Source organism: Urocitellus parryii, chromosome 7 (genome assembly GCF_045843805.1).
Source record: "Urocitellus parryii isolate mUroPar1 chromosome 7, mUroPar1.hap1, whole genome shotgun sequence".
Taxonomy (NCBI): Eukaryota; Metazoa; Chordata; class Mammalia; order Rodentia; family Sciuridae; genus Urocitellus; species Urocitellus parryii.
Window position 1 is genome coordinate 170,439,264 of NC_135537.1, and position 24,057 is coordinate 170,463,320.

Genomic DNA, 24,057 nt, shown 5'->3' on the forward strand with positions numbered 1-24,057 from the left:
TGTGTGAGAGAGAGAGAGAGAGAGAGAGAGAGAATTTTGATATTTATTTATTTTTTTTAGTTTTCGGTGGAAACAACGTATTTGTTTGTATGTGGTGCTAAGAATCGAACCCAGGCCGCACGCATGCCAGGCGAGCGCACTACCGCTTGAGCCACATCCCCAGCCCATATATTCATTTTTCTAAATAAATATTAATGGTCATTGAGAAGATGTGTTCTAAATCTAACAGTAAGGAACCAGATTCTGGAGTTCTGAGTTCCCTTTTGTCCTTTCCAGGTCGCAGAGATTTATGCAGAGGCCCATGAAGGTACATACAGATGTATGTACATATGGAAGGTACATACAGATGAGAAAAAGAAAAGCTAGGCCACAAAATAATTCCAGGGAGAAATCCCAGGGAAATAACCCTCAGAGGTCTAAGGCCAGAACATTTCTGGGGTCCCGGTTCCAGATGCTGGTGCTGGCCCTGGCCGTATGAGGGACTCTCAGAGCCCAAGAGGCAAGCATAGCACAGAACGAGAGGGCTACTCACGCTGTCGTTGCTTCCTTTGTTGTCCTCATACTTGGTTTCTATATGAATGGAGAATTTCGGCAGAAAGGAACACTATGGAGAAAAAACAAACATGAATTAGCACAAGCTCTCTCTGCTCTGCACACGCTCAGTACAGCCTCTGCTCTCCTCACCATTTGGTTGGGAGCACGGCTCTAGAGCAGAAGTGTTGATCTACTATGGCGATATCCCTATGCACTTACGAAAAGCCACCTTTAGGAGCATGAACACAATTTCTTCCAGAAGTCAGGCCAGAGAGAGAACCCAACAGGAATATGTTCTGTGGGTCCTGCCACCAGCTTTGGAAAAGCAAATCCTTAAAACAGAGGTCAACTCTGTTCTGGAGAGCTAACCCTGGGGAGCAACTGCCACTATTGGATAAATGGGGGGTCTATAAATATTCATATAAAGTTAGGGAGGTAGTACAGTAGAACTTTAAAAGTTAGTCAGAACTGGCTTTTTTAATATGACTTTGGATAAGTCATTCAACTTCTCTGAACCCCAGCAGTATCAAACAGGAATTATAATTATTAACTAAGAATGGCATTGTGAAGGTTAAATAAAATGATGTGCATAAATATAGTGGCAGAGTGTGTGCTTAGCATGTGTAAGGCCCTGGGTTTAATTTTCAAAACAAAATAACAAAAATAACACACACATATAAAAATATGTAAATATAATATAAATAATGCTGAGCACTGAGTTAGCATTCAACAAAACTCAGTGATCCATATGAGGCTGCAGCTGAGCTTGACCAGAAAAGGCAGCCCCTCTTGCTGGCTGCATGAGGGACACTACAAACCCGGACTGCAGCTCGGCCCTAGTGTTCCAGATTGTCTCATTCTGTGTATCCAGTAGATCTTAAGAGGTAAGGCAGCTTGAGAAGAGGATTTTGACAAATGTTGGTGTAACTACCCTCCTGCTAGCACTGAGCTGGCCATTACTTTTTGGATATAGGATTGAAGGCTAATGGGTAAAATGACCCAGGGAGTCCACTGGGAGCTGCAGGTGTTGGGGAAATGAGACTTCACTTGATCTGATCACAGTCCCAAGAGGCTGGGTCCTTTATGTACTTATCTACTACTCAGGGAATGTGCTTTCAACATCAGCACAGTCTGAATACTTTCAGATTCTCTCTCATGTATTCTTTGCAACAATCCTAAGGGGTGGGTACTATTATTATTATCATCACCCCTGCTTTCAAGATGAGGAATGGAGGCACAGAGAGATTAAATAAATGACCCATAACCACAGTTATGCATCTAGAGTCAGGTGTGAAAGCAAAGTGGGCTGGCCCCAGTGTCCATGCTCTTGACTACTACTCCAGTGCTTCTCACAGGGGCGTGTCTGGTCTAGCAACAGCAGCATCACCCTCAAACTAGTTAAAAATGGAAATTCTCAGGCTGCACACTAGACCAATTGAATCAGAAACCCTAGAGTGGGGTCCAGCAATTTATGTTTCCCTTGTTCAAGTTGGAAAATCAGCTCACTCTCCCATGCATGGGAAGGAAACAGAGTGTTCTGTCTAAAATCCAAAAGTCCACAAACACCTACCCTCATCTCTTGGGCTCCATCCCCACAATGACCATGCTTCCATTTTAGAGCCCCGGGGGCTTCCGTATGAGAAGGCAGAGGTCTTGGACATGCTAGGGATAATTTTCCTGGCATCACATGCCCGTGTGCATTCTGTATCCATCTGTCTGAATCTGAGTGAAATAAGCAATCTGAACCGTGACTAAGGAAACACGGAAACAATCAATCCCAATGATTGCCTTTATGGAGAATGAGGCCCTGTGATTATTCATTAACACCTTCTCTGCTGATTTCTCTTCAACCTCTCACTTGGTAAGTGAGGCCCTCATGCCCTGTTCCAAAGGGTTCCAGGAGGGTCTGCTTATTGAGACCCTGGAGAATTCAAAGCCCCCAGCAGAGCTTTGAGAGACTCATAAACATGAGGATCTTGGCCTAGAGGCCCTCTTAAAAATAACCAGCCTTCAAGTGAATCAATTCTGTACTTTTAAACCCATTATTCATCTGAGGGCCAATCCAATGAGTGGCGGGACAACAGGGCCAAGCAGGGTGTGAGTAGACCTAGGGGGTGCCATGTAGAAAATCATAAGGATTTTGCATCAGTTGAACCTCCAGAACCACTAAACTAGGTCAAACAAATGAATTTTAGCATTTGGGGTATTAAACTCAAATATGAAATGCAAAACTCTTATGCAAATTAGCAGGTGCTGTTATTTTTGAATCAAAGACTCAGGTTATTTTCATGTCAGAATGGCAACCTTGCCCTGAGGCTGGGAGCGCACCTGCCTGTGGCAGCGGAAGGATGGGAACCGGATGGGCCAACTCCAGGCTGGTCAGTACTTTCTCTGCTAATCCCTTTGGGATACCTGACAGCTAGTTCTTGAAATCCTGGAGTGTGCAAGTGCCTAAAAAGTTAAAAATCAGAAGTCTGTAGCTCTAGGCATTTTCAGACCTGTCATTAAACTCTTTCCAGTAAGATGTCCATCTGAAGATAAACTTCTGCATGCCCCATGCAGGCTAGTGGTTGTAAAAATTCCAGCACACAAATCCTAGAAATCTATAAGTGTTAGACCCCAGCACTTGGCTTTGCCCTTCCTATCTCACAACTGATCATTTTGATCTAGGCTTTGACGAGAACATAGTTGCTGTGACAGAAACACCTACAACCTCCCTTTCATCCACTGCAAAACTTCTGCGTATTAGGTTATACTTCTTGTTCTTGGTGAATCAGAGAAAGATGTCTTTTTCCCAGTGCAAAATAATATAAAGAAAAGCCCTGACACATTTGAACCAGTTGACTTAGGCTCAAATCCAAGACACAGTGTGCTTTGGGCAAATTCTTTTATCAGCCCCAGCCTAAGTTTCTCCATTTATAGAATGAGGATAATACTCTTCTCTGTGGAGAATATCAATGAGGTCAGGCAGGTAAGGCCCAGCATAGCACTTGGCATGTCACAGGTGCACAGTAATAATAAACATTCCCAAGATTCTTCTCTGGAACCTTGTCGCAGTGATAATTTACATCTTCTCCCTGCCTCCTTCCCACAGCCTAAAAAAATATTCTTAAAAAAATAAATGATCACAAAGTTCTTCGTTTCTTCCTTTATCTATAACCAACCCCAATTCTGTCTTTACAATCAAATATATTTAAAGAGTAGTCAGTGCTGGTCAGCTCTACTCTTTTGGTCTCTCGACCTCTTCTCAACCATGAGGCCCACAAAATGCAGGAGAGAGTTCTGAGACAGCCCCAGACCCCACCCCATGGTGCACGTAAGCTATATGATCCTCCCCTTCTGTATATGATGGGACACTGCTCCCTGGATTGGTCCCTCGAGCCATCACAGGGAGCACAGGCTTTGACGGCTACCAAGGAGATGAGATGCTCACTCCTGATACTCTGTCACAGTATCCATGACTTCATTTTTTAAAAGCAGAAATTCTTTTGTTGGCTTTGAAGCCGGGAGAAGGCCAGGTGGCTAGGAACTGAGGAAGGCCTCTGGGAGCCGAGAGAACAGCCAGCTGGAAAAGGAGACCTCTGTCCTACAACCACAAGGAATTTCATCCTGCCAGCAACGGATGGGCTTGCTTGGAAGAGGACCCTGAGCCTGGGGTGAAACTGGAGCCTTGGCTGATAGCTCAGTATCCACCTAACCAAGGATTCAGTTAAACTGGGCCTCAACTCCTGACCATGGAGACTGCAAAATAATAAATTTGTGTTGTTTTAAGTTGCTAAGTTTGTGAAAATTTTACACAGCAATAGAAAGCCAACACACTCAACCTGCCTACTGTTTCCCTTCTGAATCACACCCCTGGCCTTCATCCGATGAAGCATCATTCGCTGTGAGCTCTGAAGAGTCCAGGGCACTGGGGAATTCAAACTCTTTCTGACTTAGTCATTTCACCTATGATATTATCTGCCCTGTCATTGGCCATTGCTTCTCGCCCAGGGAGATATTTATGAGTAACTGACGCCAGTAAGCTCATCATTAGGTGCTGTCCACATAGCAGGCTGCAGGCCCACAGAGAGGAAGTATGGTGGGTCAGGCAAAAAACCACAGGTTTTGCAGTGAAACACACTTTATTTCAAACCCCAGCTTTGTTTCTCACAAATTGGGCAAATTCCTTAATCCTCCTGAGCTTTGGTTTCCTCATCAATAACATGGAGACGACAATGCCAGTCTCGTAGCAGGAAGTAAGGATTAACGAGACAATGAATGTTCAAGTTCAGCCAGTGTCTGGTGGAAGAGGGACTGGAGAAAGGCTGGCCTACTCTATGGCACCTCTCTCCACGAAACCCATAAGTGATGCAAGAGCAAATGGAGCTGGGTGGTGGGCTTGCTGGAGTGGTGGCCATAGATAGGTCACCTGACTGGTATTCCCATAGCGCAGTGGCCAAGCCAGGGAGCAAATCTGGGCTTTTCCTGCCTCACTCTGACTCTCTGGCCTGCTCTGCTGCCAAGGGCATGTGGCACATTATCCAGGATCTGTTCTCAGTGGCTCCTTCTTCCGGGCAGGGGCCCTTTCCCTCTTCTCTTAGATTCCTTTGACCTCCTGCCAACTCCATGCTGGGAAACAAGAACTCTACCAGGGCTCCAGTCACTTTTTTCCCTCCTGGATTGAAAAGCTTTATGCTCCCTGTTCACTCAGCTAAATTACAAAGACTGAGACTCAAGAAATTAAGAAACAGCATAAAAAAAGCAGACGTCAGAAGCTCCAGGGCCACCATCAGTGACTGCTTACAGAAACAGGATAAGGGGCTCCTGTCCCAGAGGCTGGGGGACATCGAGGAAGCATATTTGCTCCTCCCTTCATGTCCCAGGCTCACTCCATATCTGGAATCCTCTTTCTCATGAAGCATCTTTCTCCCTGTCTCTTCTGGACCAGAGGTGCAGCTTGGAAGGGAGAATAAAGGAAATACAGGAAATGTTCCCTTGCCGGGCGCTGTGGCACACACCCGTAATCCCAGCAGCACGGGAGGCTGAGGCAGGAGGATCACAAGTTCAAAGCCAGCCTCGGCAATTTAGTGAGGGCCTAAGGAATTGTCTCAAAAGAAAAAAAAAAAAAAAAAGAAGAAGAAAATGTTCTCTTAATTATGACCAGTGTTTGTTTTGCTTCCAACCCCTTTAAAAGCAGTAGCTAGAGTCATGAAGAAATCAGAGCATGGGGCAGGAGCTCTCCTGGAACTTACTCTTTGATTTTCTATCTTGGATCCTCCCAGACCAGAAGAATCTATTAGTGTCGCTGTCATCTGCTCCCCACCCTGACTGGCTTCTTGTATATCTGGTATCTGCATCTTTCATTGGCCTTCCAAACCCAATGAAATTCATTGGGATGAAGCTCGTATTGAAAAAGGATCGTCAGGTACCTGTAGAATCTCCAGCACTGAAAACTCAATGTGCAGAAAGGGGATGGTCCTTTCTTTGCTGAATATTTAAATGCATCTAACTGGGAGTTTTTAGAACTGAGGTGGGATCTGTGGTCAGGGAGAGGAATGCCAGGAAAGATGCAAGGCATCTGGGCCTCCCCAAGGATAACTTACATACCCAGCTCTCCCAGGTTCAGTGCCGGGAAATGAAAGCAGCACATTCAAAACGCAGGGCAGAGCTGCATCCCCAATTCACGACCGAGAGGCTTGCGGAAAAATGAAAGAGCTATTTTTGGTCCTGTGATTGATTAGGGTTGCTATGGAAATAAGAAACAGTTATGAGAACAAAACTAACTATAAGCAAACCAAAGTCTTAAAGAGAAAGGGTCAGATGCATGGGGGGGGGGTTTCAATCAGTTTCTGGGTGGTGCTGGAAATCCTAGCTGTTTGTACACCTGCTCGGGGACAGGGATTGGTGGCTGCTGAGAAAGAGGCCTTGGGGGATGAGTCTGAGGCTCTCCAGGGCCCAGGCCTGCAGAAGCAGAGTGTCAAAGCTGGGAGAATCTGCACCATTCATTTTTTTTTTTTTTTAAAGAGAGAGTGAGAGAGGAGAGAGAGTGAGAGAGAGAGAGAGAATTTTTAATATTTATTTTTTAGTTCTTGGCGGACACAACATCCTTGTTGGTATGTGGTGCTGAGGATCGAACCCGGGCCGCACGCATGCCAGGCAAGCGCGCTACCACTTGAGCCACATCCCCCAGCCCTGCACCATTCATTTTGAACATTACTGTCCAAAGATATTGTACTCCCACAGCAAAAACTGTAAGTGTGCCAGGCATGGTGGGACACACCTGCAATTCTATAGGCTTGGGAGGCTGAGGTTGAAGGATCACAAGTTCAAAGCCAGGCTCAGTGATAGTGAGGCTCTAAGCGACTTAGACCTAGTCTCAAAATAAAATATAAAAAGGGCTGGGGATATGGATTAGTGGAAAAGCACCCCTTGGTTCAGTCCCTAGTAAATGAAAACAAAAAACAAACAAAAAAACTGTAAGTGTCACCAGTTGGCAATATAAAACAAAAACAATATTCTCTTTAACAGTGTACTTTTAAGACCTATTCCATGATGCCTCATCTGTTGGGCTTGTTAAAATCAGGTATAAAGTCTCTGCAGATTTGGTGAAGTCCCAGAGAGTAGCCTCAATCTCAGGAGTTGATTTTTCCTTTTTAAAAATTGCTTTATCTAGAGGCTGGGGCTGTAGCTTAGTGGTAAAGCAAGTGCTTAGCCATGGGTTCAATCCCCAGCACCAAAATAAATAAATGGCTTTATTCACACAATTTGTCCACTTCAAGTATACAAGTTAATGTTTGTTAATGTATCGACAGAGTTGTGCGTCCACTGCCACGATCTAATTTTAGGACATTTACATCATCCCCACTGACTGTCACTTCCTAGTTCTTGCCTCCCCTCAACACCACACCATAAGCAACCACTACTCTCTGTCTCTGTGACTTGTTTATTCTAGATGTTTCACATAAATAAAATCGTATAGCATGCAGTCTTTTGTTTCTGGCTTCTTTCACATAGCGTGACGTTTTGAAGGCTCATCAATGTGATTACATGTACAGGTACTTTGTTCCTTTTTTTCTGAAAAGACTAATATTCCATTGTATGGATATACCACTTTTTATTTATCCATTCTTCAGCTGATGGCCATCTGTTTCTGCACTTTGGCTATTAGGAATAGTGTTGCCAGAGGCATTCTTGCACAAGTTTTGGTAGAGGCATATGTTTTCGTTGCTTTTGGGTATGTACCTAGAGTAGAATTGCTGGATCCTGCCGTAACTAACCTTTTCAGGAACTGCCAGATGGCTACATTACTCCAAAGCAGCTGCCACATTGTATGTGCCCACAAGTAGCATATGAGGGTTCCAATTTCTCTACACCCTTGACAGCATTTGTTATTGCCCACATATTTCTTTATCCTTGGACGTTCTGGAATTTCTTTGGATCAAAATGATGATTTGATCCAAAATGATGATTTCCAAAGTAAAAACAGTCAACATACCACATGTCCAGACATGACCCGACACTGAGGCATCAATGAAATCTTATTTCTACTAGACTACTATCAGTGGGCATCTTTTCAAGTGTTTGCTACATGTGATTCTGCCCATTAATGCACTAACGCTCATACAACTACAGGAAGGTCTACTGCCAGGACCCCCATGTTACAGAGGAAGAAACAAGGGCACAGAGAAGTCTAGTAGCTTGCCTAAAGTCACATGATAAATACACAAGGCTGTCTGGCCTTGGAGTTCAAGCAGCCTCTTAAGAATCAGGAAAGCACGCAAGGGTTCCAGGACAGCGCCGCTTGAAGCTCAGTGGAGCCGCAGGCTTTGCTTCTCAATATGACTGGTGGCCACTAACAGCAGAAAAAGGATGGGTGCGTGTGTATATCCCTCACGTGACAGATGTGCCCTGCTTCACCCAAACCCAAAGAAGGAAAAACAGGAGTTACCTGACAGATATATTGGAGAAGTAATTACTCGTTTAAGAAATTCACAGTAGTGGTCCTTTAAGTGCCAAAATATCCTAGCACCTAGAAATTTAATAATTTCTCAGGCTGGGACTGTGGCGCAGCAGTAGCGCACTTGCCTGGCATGTGTGAGGCACTGGGTTCGATTCTCAGCACCACGTATAAATAAATAAAATAAAGATCTATCAACAACTAAGAAAAAAATTTTTTAATTTAATAATTTTAAAAATTGAAACTAAATATGATAGTTTAGATTAATTTACATTGTAGAAGTGCTTTTAAAACCATATGCAGAACTCCAGGGAGGGCACAAATTTTCCGATGCAAAAAGAAAAAATAATTACAAATAAACAAATGCTCATTAACTACATTATCAGTCTTATAAAAAAAAATGTGAAGCAAGGCACAGGACAAACCCCTGTAATCTGCTACACTGGAGGCTGAGGCAGGAGGATTGCAGGTTCAAGGACAACCTCAGCACTGAATGAGACTGACTCAAAAAATAAAAAGGAGGAAGTAACTCAGTGGTAGGCTACCCCTGGATTCAATCCCCATTAGCACACAAAAGACAGAACAGCACACACCTGCAATTCCAGTGACTAGGGAGACTGAGAAAGGAGGTCCTCAAGTTCAAGGCCTGCCTGGGCAATTTAATGAGACCCTGTCTCAAAATAAAACTACAAAGGGCTGAGGATGTAGCTCAGTGGTAGAACACTTGCCAGCATGTATTAGGTTCAATCCCCAGTACCATGAAAAACTTTTTTTTATAATGGCTGGATTTTATATAAACATCAGCCTTTTCAATCAGCAGAAAATATTCAAATCCCATAAAAAGTAAATAAAGACATCAATGATATCCCCAGATAACTATACTATCACTAAAAAAAGTCACAAAATTACCAAAAAGTTCTTAAAATTTTAGTCCACTTTACCTTGAAGAGTACATTATAAAAAACACCATCAAGTAGATGAAGGAGAGCAAATAGGCAGGTCTGGGGACTGCTATTTTGGACTTCTGGAGAAAGACAGGATAAAGTGGTGCTACACTCAATAGTTTTCAAACCACTTTTAATTTTTATTTCTTAATTTACTTTGTGGTGCTGGGGATCAAACCCAGGGTCTCAGATGCACTTGGCAGTGCTCTACCACTGAACTACAGCCCCAGTCCCAAACCACTTCCCAAGTGGCATCGGAGTCCTTTCAGTAAATAAAATATGCAGGGACATGATGGCCACTGAGGCGTATGCACAGAATGTTTCCAACCAAGAGAAGGACAGTTTGAAAGCCACTCATTGACAAGAACCCTCAGCCCAACCACTCAATGCCTCATTCACCAACCCAAATTCTCCCATGTCTGTCTGAGATTAGCACTTTACAAGATGGTTTGGAATCCAGAAAGTTAAAGGGAATATTGGAGAAGCTGGTTTGGGGTTGATGAAGTACTTATAAACTTTTAAAAGATCATTAACTTTTAGCTTTCGTTCCTTCCACTGTCTCACTATGCTGTCTGGGCTGGTTTCAAATTACTGAGCTGCAGCGATCCTCCTGCCTCAGCTCCTAAGCAGCTGGGACTACAGGCATGTGTGCGCCACCACACCAGGTGCTCCTTCTAACTTTTACAGGAACTGCACACGTTTTTCTCTTGCCATCTTATCCTGTCAGCATGTGGCACATGGTGCTGTCAGTGAACAGGAAAGTCCACACAGACTCTACCTTCTGTCTAGTGGAGTTCTCCCGAAGATGACCTCGCTTTCTGGGATTCTATTCCACATTATCACATTAAATGAACTCCAAGGCCCTATGGGGAATTTCAACTTGAGATGGAGTCACTACTACAATTGGATGTGCAAATGTTTCTACCTTTTATCAACAGAGGACTCACATCTAGAATGTTCCACAAAGCTAGTAAGATCAAGTACACAGAGTTTAGGGTTTTTCGATGCTGGAGGTAGAGCTACTAAAAAGTAAGTGAGAAAGGCCATTGTTGCTTGTAAAATAGGAGACAGTGGTAATGAATGAGTGTGAAGAGATAGTTTGTATACAGATCTATTTTGGTTTTGTTTTCTTGTATCTCACTCTTTTGGGGTGGGAAGTAGGTGGACAGAGTACTGAAGATTGAACCCAGAGATGCTCTATTACTGAACTACATCCCCAACCATTTTTATTTTGAGACAGGATCTCATTAAGTTGCCGAGGGTCCTGCTAAGTGCCCAGATAGGTTTTGTTTTTGTTTTTTTTTTAATATTTTATTTTTTAGTTCTCGGCGGACACAACATCTTTGTTGGTATGTGGTGCTGAGGATCGAACCCGGGCCGCACGCATGCCAGGCGAGCGCGCTACCGCTTGAGCCACATCCCCAGCCCCCCAGATAGATTTTGAACTTGTGATCCTCTTGCCTCAGTCTCCTCAATAGCTGGGATTACAAGTATGTGCCAGCGTGCGAGGCTGGTATCTAAATGTGAAAGTAGCTTTCTACTTTCTTCATCTTAATTGGGAAATTTTTATGCTTCCACATTGACAGAAATTTTGCCCATACTTAGAAGGCAAAATTTAAAACTGTTGTGTGCATGGAAGATCTTTAATACACACATCAGTTTCAAGAAGGTATGCCTGCCTAATGTCCATCTGCTCAGAATCTCAGTCTTTATTCAGGCAAGGATGAAAAGGAAATAAGGGGGTAACTTCTTAAGTCCTTTTGCTGTTCTGGGCTATGTGTGATTTTATCCATAGATAGGACGGGTGGCAGGCTAGTTGGGAAAAAAATTGCAAAGAAGGCAGTTTCAGAAATTGAGGAGAGGAAGCAAGAAGAGGAAAAAAAAGTATAAGAATTTTAAAGCAAAGAGAAGGAGAGGGAGGCAAGGAATTAAATGTAAATAAGGGAGATGAGGATGAATCAGAGTCACTCCCCAAATATATGCTGTATAGGAAGAAGACGGTGGCCAAGAAGAATAGTGGGATCTGAAGGAGAAGTGGAGGAGGATGAGAGGAAGGGAGTGTGTGGCAGGCAGAGCATTAAAACAGCCGGAAAACAGCTGCTTGCCTCTCAGCCCACAGCAAGGAGATGCATCTCGGCCTCCCGGCGCCTTATGCGGAGGCTTCTGTTCATTCATTAGTTCAGTCATTGATGGAGCCTCGTCCTGTCCTCTGACATGCTGAGTCAACAGCAACTCACTGGAGAAGCAAGGCTGGGAGGGAGATGGAGCTGAATATGTGAATGAAAGCATCTCTTCTGAATGGACGAAAGTCTGCTATTGGCACTTCTAGGAAAACTGAGCAGGGACACAAAATGAAGTTTCCTACAATTGAAGGCCGGACTCATCAAGGCAGAAATAAACAGAGGATGCTTGTGAATACTGATGGTTGAGCTCAATTATGCAAGGTAAAGATGTAGAGAGACAGGCTGACCATGTCAAATGCAACTGAATTGCACATAAATAACAGGATGGGAATGAGTAGGTGTGACTCTCCAGATGGAGGCAGGCATATGGCCAGGTAGGAAATTTTCAGATGGCAAGCCTTCTCAGCTAAAACCTGCAAGAATCACCTCCCTCCTTTTTTTTTTTTTAAGCTTTATTTATTTTTTTTAATGTGGTGCTGAGGATTGAACCCAGTACCTCAAGCCCAGTGCTCTACCACTGAGCCACAAACCCAGCCCAAGAATCCATCCCTCTTAATCAGCTGGATAAATTTGTTGTTATTAAAATATCCATAAAATCAGAAGTGAAAACATGGTTAGAATATTTCAGCAACACTTATCTGGATAGAAATTCAGAGTATCTTAATGATTACAAAGGCTAATAGGTGTGGGGGGGTAATTTTACATTTGCTTTATCTAGTCACTGAAATGCTCTATTTTAGAGTTTGTCCACAGTCATTTGTATTTTATTTTATTGGTACCAGAGATTGAACCCAGATGCTTAACCACTTCCCCAGCCCTTTTTATTTTTTACTCTGAGACAGGGTCTTGCTAAGTTGCTGAAGCTGGCTTTGAACTTGCAGTCCTCCTACCTCAGCCTCCCGAGTTGCTGGGATTATAGGCGTGTGCCCTGGCACTGGGTATATATTTTATTTTTACAGAAAGAAATCTTCCCTGCAAAATCATTCCACTTGTGTCATTCTCACCAACTTGAATCGAATATAACTCCACAGATATTGGTAAACTGTGGAAAAGAAATCATATTTTCTAGCAGACCAAGTAGAAAACAAAACAACAAAGAAAAGGAGATCTCCTAGGACAATCTTCTATTGAACATCCCTACAAAAATACTTTTCTTTTCTATGCAAAGTAATGCTGAGTGACAATCTTGCAATGTTACGTTAAAGAAGCATATTTTCTCTTCTCTCCCCTCGAAATGGCTGGATTGATTTTCTCTGAAGAACAAAGAAGTGCTTGGGAACAGCCAGCAGAATGAAAGTGGGGTCACCTGAGCACACAAACTGTCTGTCCCAAACTCCGGTTCACCAGGTGTTGATCTGTGGGGACAAGCTCCAGGTCCACAGAAGGGCCCTGGCACATCTGTGAACAAGCTGCTTTTCAGGTTCCCATGTTAAAAGGATTGGTCCCCAAAGTGGGGCTTTTGGGAGGTAGGTGACCTGTTGGGGAGGCCTCATGAGAAGACCTTAGGTCACTGGAGGGTGGAGTGCCCACAAAGGAGAGAGTGGGCTCCAGGTCTCTTCCTTCCTCTTTCACATCGCAGTCATCAGGTTAGCAGTTTTGCTCAGCCCCCATGCACTCCAGCCATGATGTGCTATCTCACCACAGGTCTAGAGACAGGGCCAATCATCACGGACTGAAACCTCCAACCTAGTGAGCCAAAATAAACTTCTTCTCTTAAAAAGCTCATCACCCCAGGGAATTTGTTATAGTGACAGAACACTGACTAACACAGAAACATCACTGAATGCATCAAATCCCTGTATCCTAGTGTCCTGCTGCCTTTGCTGTGCGCCTTAACACAAGTGACTTTGCTTGAAAAGGAACTTACGTGTTCTGTGTCACCTGATTCTAAAACAACAAAACATTTTCATTACTGTTGGCATTCTTCAAAAAACTTTGTTGTTTGAATAATAATAACCTTCAGGTAACATATAAATAAGATTTACAAAAGGATAATATTTACTGAAATAGAATTGGTCTATTGGCTTCTTTAGTGGGCCCTGGTCCTAAGGGAAGTTTCTGGAACTCCCGTACATTTTAAAAGGCTGATTTTGCAAAATCTATGCATGTTTATTCAAAATTCATGGATAAATAAGTGTGGGAGGGGCTGTGGCTGTGGCTCAGTGGTAGAGTGCTTGGCTGCCACGTGTAAGGCGCTGGGTTCAATCCTCAGCACTGCATAAAAATGAAATAAAGATATTGTGTCTACCTATAACTAACTAACTAACTAAATAAATAAATACATGTGGGAAATATTGCATACCACAGTTCCCTTTGGAGATCCAGAGTGCACTTTAGCTAGTAAGGCTTGGAGAAGCCCTGGAAGAATAAAATCTGTTGACTCTGTATGTCCCCTCCCTTACTTAATTGGCTGAGTACCACCATAAATGGTAGTTACAAATGGTTCTAGCTTACTTCCGTCCAAATTCTCTATCATCTTCTCCATGAGGGTCCTCTTCAGTGCCCTCAACTGCAGGGCTGTTCCCTAACATGTCCCTGCTTATATGGCCCTGTTCCTAAGGAAATGAAACTTTCCCTTGTCCCAAAAATCAAGTACAAAATTGGATATTAGAGCTAGTTGTGATGTAGATACAAGTTATTTCCTAATCAGCTAACTTGTATCTCCATGCCCCACAGAAGGGACACTTGGAGATGGCCAGATGGTTCTCTAATCAGCCTGGGATGATAAATAAATGTATTCTTCCCTGGACTTATCACTGATTTCCTAGTTAATACAATTTAGTAGCTACAACTACTCTTTGGTTGGAAGGTCAGGGAGAGGAGGCTTAAGAAGGGAGAGAGAGGGCCGAAGAATGGAGGTCATCGGTCTATATCTCCTTGGGTTACTGGGGAAGCTCACGAGGCCCAGATTGTAAGTGAAATTCCCACCCAAGACAGTTCACTGCTTCCAGAAAAATACTCCAATCTCCCTACTGCCACTGCTGGGAAGATAACCTGAGTTTACACTGGGTGACTGATGACAGGTTCTCAACTGTGAACAGCTTTTGCCCTCTTCCCCAGGCTTGTCTAAACCAGCCCTCAACAATACCATCTCTCATGGCAGCTTAATGCTCTTTGAGGCTCTCATTAGTCATTTCATCCTCCCTGCGCTCTTACAATTTTCTTTTCCTACTTGTGTTGTCTAAATAATGAAAGTGTTGGGTGACAGTGGACTCTTCCTCATGGCCTTCTCTCCCTGCAGAACGGTCACCATTTTAACTAATGGGAAGGTGTATCCCCTTTGTCCTTGCCTCTTCCGTGGATTCTTTTTTTTTTCTTTTTCCCTTTTTGGTATTAGGGATTGAACCCAGGGATGGTTCACCATTGAGCCACATCCCCAGCCCCTTTTTCAAAAATATTTTATTTAGAGACAGGGTCTTGCTGAGTTGCTTAGGGCCTTCCTAAGTTGCTGAGACTGGCTTTGAACTCACAATCCTCTTGCCTCAGACTTCTAAGCTGCTGGGATTATAGGCATGCTCCACTGCATCTGGCTTCCATGGAATTTTTTTTTTTGGGGGGGATACTGGGGATTGAACTCAGGGGCACTCAACCATTGAACCACTGACCAACATCCCCAGCCCTACTTTGTATTTTATTTAGAGACAGGGTCTCACTGAGTTGCTCAGCGGCTTGCTTTTGTTGACGCTGGCTTTGAACTTGGGATCCTCCTATCTCAGCCTCCCAAACTGCAGAGTATACAGGCATGTGCCACCGTGCCCAGCTCTCCATGGATTCTTAATAAAGGATAAAATGTGATGGAGAGGAGTGGTCATGAAGCAATGTATATATACATTCTAGGTCACTGTTATCAACTCACTATAACCGAGGTCTTCAAATTCCTACAAAAGAGAAAAAAATCCTTTCTTCTTTGTTACTACTGAGGCTAAATTGATACCACTGAGTTATGTTCATCTTCAAGAGAAATTTTCTTTTCTTTTCTTTTTTTTTTTTTAAGCTCTAGTAGAAAACAAAGGCACTTACTTTGGAAGGCAGCTAGTCTCCTTGGGCAACTTGCTTTGTGCCTTTTCAAACTTCAGGAGAGTCTGCAAGTTTTGATACACTGGTTAAATGGTCAGTCTTCTGGAAAACTTGTTCTTGTGTTCTTCTTTGTTTACTATATAATTGAGATTTTTCCCTTAATCAGGTTAAAGATATTTTTCCACTTCCTGGCCAAATGGCATTTCCACAGAATTCTAAACACACACACAACCACTCACAATGATGAAAAAGCTTTTCTGCCTTGATAATGAGGAAAATGTCAAAGTCCTAGATGACCCTAAGTACAAAGTTCACTAGCCTGGGTTTTGTCACAAATGGGGGCAGTACCAGGTCTAAGTAACAGGCTGGACAGTCAGATGCAGACCTCGTGATCCCAGGTGCAGGCACACTAGCGCTCTGGCAGAGACACTGGTCAAGAGTTCTCAGAACCCTGGGGCTGCCTCTCTGAGAAAGGAAGGGCACAGTGACCCTACTTGTGAATCTGGCATTGGAGAAGTTTTTCTTTTGGGTGGAGAGCAGGAAATAAGGAGATTGAGAAAGACATCAAAAAGATGAATTTAGGATTAAAGGATTGGGGGATAAAGAGCTCAATTAAAATGCACTTAAAACAAGGAAGATGAAGGCCATTGAAAGCATCTGTCATCAATCCTGGGCGCAGACCTGGACTCAGAGCACAGGGTGGGCTCTGTAGCCCAGGCTGTGGTGGGCAGTGTGAGAACACAGCTGAGTCTGAGTCGGGGGGCTGCAGCTTCAAAATGTGCTCTGTAAGCCTGAAGGAAGAAACCTGGGGCAGACAGAGAAAAATCCAGATCCCTAGTCCTGGGGAGTGGGGAAAGAAAAGCTGTCCTCTATTTGGGATGGAAAATAAAAGCAAACTAGTCAGCAACAATGTGGAGTCCCTGAGGAGAACCGGATCTAGACCTTGACCTGACATTCCAAGCTCCACGATCTGCCCTTTAGGTGGCCAGGATCCAGCACCTGCCTCCTGGGCTGGAGTGGGCATGCTAGGGACGGAACCTGACCCCCCAGCGTGACCCAAAGATGGGCCTGGGGGAGCTAATGAGGTTCAGATGAAGGGATTAGTACCCTGAGAAGAAAAACACCGAAAGCTTGCTTTCTCTCCTCACCATGTGAGAATGCAGAGACCCCTCACCAGGAACGAACTGACCTGCACCTCCATCTGGAACTCCCAGCCTCCAGAAATGTGAGAAGTAAGTGTCTCGTAGTTTAAGCCCCCAGTCTATAGTATTTTGCTATCAGCCCGAGCTGACAGAGGGCGGCAGGTGTCTGCAGTGGGGCTTTGCTAATCCCTCCAGTCACCGAAACGCCTCCTGCTCCTGGGAATCTTACCACACTTCACCAGATGGCACTTCTCTCCTTTCTACAGTTCTCTGTGCCTCAACCAGGACACTTAATGTGGCCCTGGTTTTCCTCGAAACACTGACAGTTATGAGTTCATCTGATTCGGTTTAACTTCTCCCAACTCGGCCCCATAAATCCACTTCCTGAATCAATCCCAACCGAGGCAGGAGACCCCTGCCAGTTGTTCCCACAGGGCATCTGACTTACTGTGCATGCCAACTGCAGGGCAGCTTCCTGGCTCCTACGGTTCCTATCCCTTCTCTTCCCTTGGCCCTCCCGAGTCGGCGGATTCTCATAGCGTGATGACTATACTTGGGTCTCTAAGACTAGTTCTGCCACATGGCTGCCTCTTATCCATCGGGTGGCCAGATAAAATAAGACGACAGTCTTCTAGTGTAACTATGTCCTGTGCAATATTTGGGACATACTTATGCTAAAAAATGACTTACTGTTTATCTGGACATTTAAATTTAGCTAAACACTTTCTATTTTTAAATTTTTTTTATTTGTTCTTTTTGTTATCCATGACAGTAGAAACCATTTTAATAGAGTACACGCTTGGAATATATCTTATTCTAATTAGGATCCAGTCTTGTGGATGTACATGTGGTGAGGTTCACTGTGGCGTATTCTGTCACGAGCCATCCATGGGCTGTGTGGACTATGTTGCTCATCGTAGCCTAAGGAGGGGAACGTCCCGTGGCACCCCCACAGGGACTGACCACCTGATGCAGGTGAACTTCCCCCTCAGGCTCTGCCAGAGATCCCACACAGCACCTGAGATGGGTGAAGCAAGACTCTGCCCTTAAAACCTTATCCCTGCCTTTGATGTCCCCTGATACAAATACAGCAAGTGTGGCCTCCATGTTGCTTTTATCAGTGAGGAAGCTCGATCCCTAAGATTGGCCAGCCCATCCTGCCCCCGCTTTCTAAACATGTCGTCTGTATCCTATGGTTCTTTCGCCGTTCTATTTTTCTTAGCTTTTATTTCGCAGTCAGCCCATTCCAACAAGGGGGACTGCATTTCCGTCACCTGCACGAACATGGGAGAGAGTATTTATATGTGTACATAGGAAAGTTATGTCAGATTCATTCCAGTGTCTTTCCTTTTCCTATCCCCCTTCCTTCCCCTCCATTCCCCGTTGTCTAATCCACTGAACTTCTATTCTTCCCTCCCCCTTATTTTGGATTAGTTTCCACATATCAGAGAGAACATTCAACCTTTGGCTTTTGGGGATTGGCTTATTTCACTTAGCATGATATTTCCAGGTCCATCCAATACTGGCCAATGTTATAAAGTCATTCTTCTTTATGGCTGAATAATATTCCACTGTGTACGTACACCACACTTTATCTATTCATCTGTTGAAGGGCACCTGGTTGGTTCCATAGCATAGCTATTGTGAATGGAGCTGCTATAAATACTCACGTGGCTGTGTCACTGTAGCATGCTGATTTTAACTCCTTTGGGTATAAACTGAGGAGTGGGATACCTGGGGCACATGGTGGTTCCATTCCTAGTGTTTTGGGGAATCTCCATACCGCTTTCCAGAGTGGTTATACTGATTTGCAGTCCCACCAACAACATTCTCTATTTCTGTTTATCAACTCTCCCAGCACCACGTGATTAGATGACATACCTAACACAGATGCATCCTGCCTTGGGGACCAGAGCCCTGTGCCTGAGACCCAAAGCCTCGGCCTCAACCCAGGGCCTTGCTTTCACTTGGCTCTGCTTGTCTGGCGGGATTCCCCAGAACGACTCTTCTGCCCTCCATTCAGGACCTCTGCTGGCAGCTCAGCCTGGAGTTTGTCCAGCCCGGTGGACAGGTCTGTTGCCAGCCTGCCCCCAGCCGAGTAGCCTCTTGGTTCCCATAAACCCCATGACTTGCTGATGATCCCAGGCTTTGACTGGAATGTCCAGCTATTTCCCACTGGACTGGGACCCCAAGGGGCAGGAGGACTTTCCTCAATGATGCCACGATGTTCTACATATCACGGGTACTTAATAAATGACAGTTAACCTCAGATGGAAATACACAGACGATTGAACTGGGAAAGAGGTTGTAAAAATAGGGGCAGGATTATGAGAAAGCAGACAAAAGAGGCCAGATAATATTTTGAGTCAATAGAAAAGAGTGAGTATGAGATGGTACAACTGGAACTAACTTCCTCTTTGTATGTTTTGATCCCAAACTTTCTCCAAAAGGAATTTTTAAAAAATTATTTATCTTTAAAAGTCTAATTATCTGGACCCAGTGGCACATGCCTGTAATTCCAGCTACTGGGGAGGCTGAGGCAGGAGGATCATAAGTTTGAGGCCAGTCTCAGCAACTTAGTGAGACCCTGTCTCAAAATAAAATAAGTAGGGCTGGGAATGTAGCTCAGTGGTAGAACACTTGCTAGCATGTGTGAGGCCCAGGGTTCAATCTTCAGTACTACAATAAAAATAATAATAAATGAAAGTCTGATTACAGGTACAGGAATACTCTGGGACAGAAGTTGGAAAGAAGTAAAGACCACAAGCCCCTCAGAAGTCCTCAGAAGTGACCAAGGTTTATAGTAATGGAGGCTGGCCCAGAGTACTGCCTTGGCATTGTCCAGAGCCATGTATTCACTCTTTTTCCTGAATCTCAGTCCTTTATATAGTACATTCTTATGAGGTATTTTGGTCACAGTGACAAAAATCTAACACCATTTATACTCCTGTAGAGATTCCATTTTTAAGGACGTCTTGTGTTGAATATTTACCATGCATTGAACACCAGGCTAAGTTTTCAAGGAATTACGTAATGTAACTTTACATCCTCCTTATGAGATAGTTATTGCATTTCTTCACATACAAGTAAGGAAATGGGGGCTTAAAGGAAGATAATCTACACAGCCCTCAATGGCACTGGAGACAGGATTCAGCCCATTCCAAAGTCTATTTCTTGACGATTATGCAATGGCTACAGACAGCAGATCTGGAGGTCCTGATGCAGGGAAGCATCAGGCTGCCTGTGCCATAGACAGTGTGCTGACAGCCTTCTCTGCCTTAGACCTGGGGCCAAACTTGGCCCACTGCCTGGGTGGGCATGACCATGCCAAGTGGCTTACATGTTGTCTACGGCTGCTGCTGCTATGATAGAAACTGTATGGCCCACTCAGCAGAAATTGTTGATGATACAACCCTCTACAGAAAATGTTTTCCAACCCTTATGTCAGGCCACTAAAGCCTTCTGCTAATTGCTCTAGAAAGGAGGGATTTTCCAAATTTTAGAAAAAAAGAGAAGAGAGAGCAGTAGTCCCCTAATTTGGGCAAAAAACCACTATATATATTCTATCATTTCATAAAAGACAAGATTTTAATACTTAAGTATAAGGGGATATAATTACCAATAGTCCTTTGGATGAAATAAATTTAAATGTATGAAAAACTTTGATACTCTTTGTATAGATGACTCCATAGCACCTGTCAGCCCTCCGAACCTGTGTATCTATCATTCATTCATGCACTCACTCTGTCAGACCATATGATTTATTGAGCACCTACTATGCGCCAGGTACCATGCCCATACTAAGGGCATGGTGAATCATTTCCCTCTATTTCTTTTACCATCTGTCTTTCCTTTGGTTGTTTGGATTGAAATTTAAAAAAAAAAAAAAAAAACCTTTTATCACAATTCAATTAACCATTTTCTTGTTATGACAGCCTGATGGTATACCACTGGGGAAAATGATCCATTTGAAAATATCACAACACAATAATATGGGGTCTCTCTCTTTCTCTTTTAGTGTATATAATGACTCGAGAAACTTAGGGCAGGAAGATATTTTTCAAGCCACAGAAACTGTCCACTCCAGATCTCTGAGGGTAACCGTTTACACATATATCTTTCCATTTTGAAGTTTTCCAGTATAAAAGCTCCACCTCCTAATAATTCCTCAAATCCCTTAATACCATGTTGCTAGAAACTATTCTTCTATGATAGTGAATGTATCCCCAACAAAGCAGTCAAGTCATTTAAAAATTATAAGCAAAAGTTAATTATACAAAGTGACTATCCAGGTACTTCAAAAGTTAATTATAAAGTGACTATCCAGGTACATTCTTGAACAAATAAGAACATTCGAATTGTTGCATTACATATAAACTATGTAACATGTCTTTGCTTAAATATTTCTGATTCAGAATTATTCCTTTTAAAAAAACTATCACATTGATAAGACAAATACAAGGAATGTTCCAATTACTCCACTGATCATTGGATATTTTAAAAAAATTAATGATACTTACTGTGTATTCTGATTCCAGATATTCATTTGAAGAAAAGGGAAAAGAAAAAAAAAGATAAGAGTGATTTAGATCATATTTATGTGTAACATACACCACAGAACTAACAAATACAGAGTTATAATTATAATTATTAAAAATGAACTATAATTATTAAAATGTAGTAAAGAAACCTTCCCAAAATTAGATTTTCATAAATACTAATGTCTCCATTTCTGTTCTGAAACTATTTTAATAGGTTGTGGCTGGGCAGATAAGAACAGGAAGACAAGATTCAATTAGCCTATAGGTTTGTGGCTAATTAAAAACCCAAGAGTTGGCATTCTACAAGCAGAATTAAAGACTAATAATTCTAGTAAAGCATTTCATTAACCACAAAGGAAATCTTCTAAGTGGAAAAGTAGCTTTTATAACCAGTACAAAGAGCTTGTTATAAGAATGTGCAAAAGGCATCTTGGAATTTGGTGTATTCAAGAACAGGAACCAAACCTAGATTTGGGGGGGGGGGCATGGTTTCTGGTTCAGTATTCAGTACAGAGAGTTTATAAGCACTTCTCTAGGAGGAAAGTGATCTTAAAGATTTTCATATTTTATTCCAATAACAAAGGGAGTCACTGGGAGCAGAAAGACACAAAAGAAATTCTTACACAAATTATAATCAATTGGTAATTCAAACAAGCCAAAATAAACCACTTTAGAGATGAATCACAGGGAGAAATAGGAATAATAAAACCTCAAGAGACTAGGACTAGGTCTTCACCTCCCTTGTCGATGGCTGTTTATTACAGTCACTCCCGGGAGGAAGATGGAATGGCTTAGCCGAACCCCGCCCCCCTGCCAGCCCTGTATGGATTATCGGTTCTAACTCAGTGAAATTCCACTACTGCTGTGTCCTGGCATTTACCACATGTGGCATACTGCTTGTGCTAAGGACTTACCTGTAATTGTGTAGGGATAATAGTTCCAAGCCTTCTCTGTCACATAAAATATTTTTGGGACAACAGCTCTAGCCCAACTTGGTAGTTTGCTAAGAGGAAAGAAAAAAAAAAGATATTAGAGCCTGTTCAGAACCTGGCCACGTTACTGATCTTTCTGGATAAATTGCTAGAGAAATCAGGGATTCTCAAGCATCTCTTCTCTCTATGCCCTTCACTTCCCTATCCCTGCGCTTTTATCTGTGGCTGAGCATTTCCTGTGCATACTCATGTTCTCTCAAAATGCATAAAGGCAGGAGGCTATAGCCTCATTTGGAGGAGGGAGGCTCCTAGGGCTGCAAACCCTGCTTCTTTGATTGGAGAGTTTGGAGCCTGGGAGGTGCCACGTTTGGAGAAGTCAGCCAACCGGCCTTGGTCTCTTAGGGTGCTGTGGAGGAAGTGGTCTACGGGGATGTTTAAGCCCAAAGTGGGGGAAACAGAGGCCAGCTTCAACCCAGCAACTTGTAAGAGTGGCCTTTCAAAAATGGGCAAAAGCAATAGAGGCGAGAAACTTGGAGACATGAAGAAAACAAAACATCACCGCTTGATGGCTATAGTTGGTTGAATGGCGTCCCTCAAAATGATGCAGTAAACTCGTACTGTGACCATGATCTCATATAAAAGCAGGGTCTTTGCAGATGTAATTAAGTTAAGGATCTCAAGATGAAATAAATTTGCATTGGGTTAGTCAAACTCTAATTACTAGAATCCTTATAGGAGAAAGAAGGAGGAAATTTGAGACTCCGACACCCAGAGGGGAAGGCCATGTGAAGATGGCAGCAGAAAGCAGAGTGGGGCAGCTGCAGGCCCAGGGACGTCAAGGACTGCTGCAGACAGCAGAAACCGGCCGAGGGCATGGAACAGATGCCCTGCAGAGTCCCCAAGCACTCCAACACTTCCATCACCTCGATTTCAGACTTCTGGCCCCCAGAACTCGGAGAGGATAAATTTATATTGTTTTAAGCCACTTCGTTTGTAGAAATTTGTTGTGTCAGCACCAGGAAATTAATCCAACGACAGAGTCATTCATTTGGAGCAAGGGCCTGGACAGTCACTTCCAAAAACACATCCCCAAAAGGCACAAGGTCCTAAGGTCTTTTGTAAACGCAAGACTAATTAACTTCTGTTGTGTTTCCCTTGAGGGGCCAGCCCTACAGTGTAGCACAGGGCCAGAGAATTCCTCAAACATCCTTATAATATTTAAGAAACTTCTAAGGCAATCTAGTTTTTAAACTAATCTACATGATTCTATCCCCCTCCCTGCACAGCCACACATCCGGGATTTTTCTGCTTCTTTCCTGTTCCAGTGCCTACGGCAATGTCTGGGATGCTAACATCTCACAGTGGATCAGACCTAGGGAGATGACGTGGATGCTCAGCCCCTGAGGGCTGCGTGTTGGCGGTAAAGAGCATCAAGAAGCAGTTCTGAATCCCAAGCTGATAAAACCAGGAAAGGGAGGACATCAGACCAGTCGAGCCCCAAATCCCAAACCCCTCTTGGATGTGAAAACTAAATGACAACAAGGGCCTGTCAAATACTGTGTACCTTGTGTGTCTTCTCAAATTGTTTCTCTTATTTTCTGACAGTAGCCAGGCCCAGCTTTTGAAAAGACAAATGTGTATTTTCAATGGTGGGCTGGACCTAACTCAGAGCTCTGGGCTGTTGATCAGGGTTGAAACAGATGGGTGAGTGTCAGCCCACAGCCCTGGGTCTCAGGTGGGCTGCAAGAGACAACAAAGCTGCTTTAAAATCCACCTGACACTTCTTGCTTCTCTAATGCAGAATTTCTCACTCCCATAAAATCGT

General features: G+C 43.4%; 1 protein-coding gene across 1 annotated transcript in view; it reads right to left on the minus strand.

Annotated features, from left to right (window-relative positions):
- Positions 1-24,057, minus strand: part of Pitpnc1 (phosphatidylinositol transfer protein cytoplasmic 1) — a 249,957-nt gene that overhangs the window by 93,351 nt on the left and 132,549 nt on the right. The window contains exons 3-5 of the mRNA XM_026402284.2: positions 22,215-22,303; positions 21,280-21,287; positions 533-604 (exon numbers count right to left, since the gene is read on the minus strand). Of these exons, the coding sequence (XP_026258069.1) occupies positions 533-604; positions 21,280-21,287; positions 22,215-22,303 (169 nt within the window). The remainder of the gene's footprint in view (positions 1-532; positions 605-21,279; positions 21,288-22,214; positions 22,304-24,057) is intronic.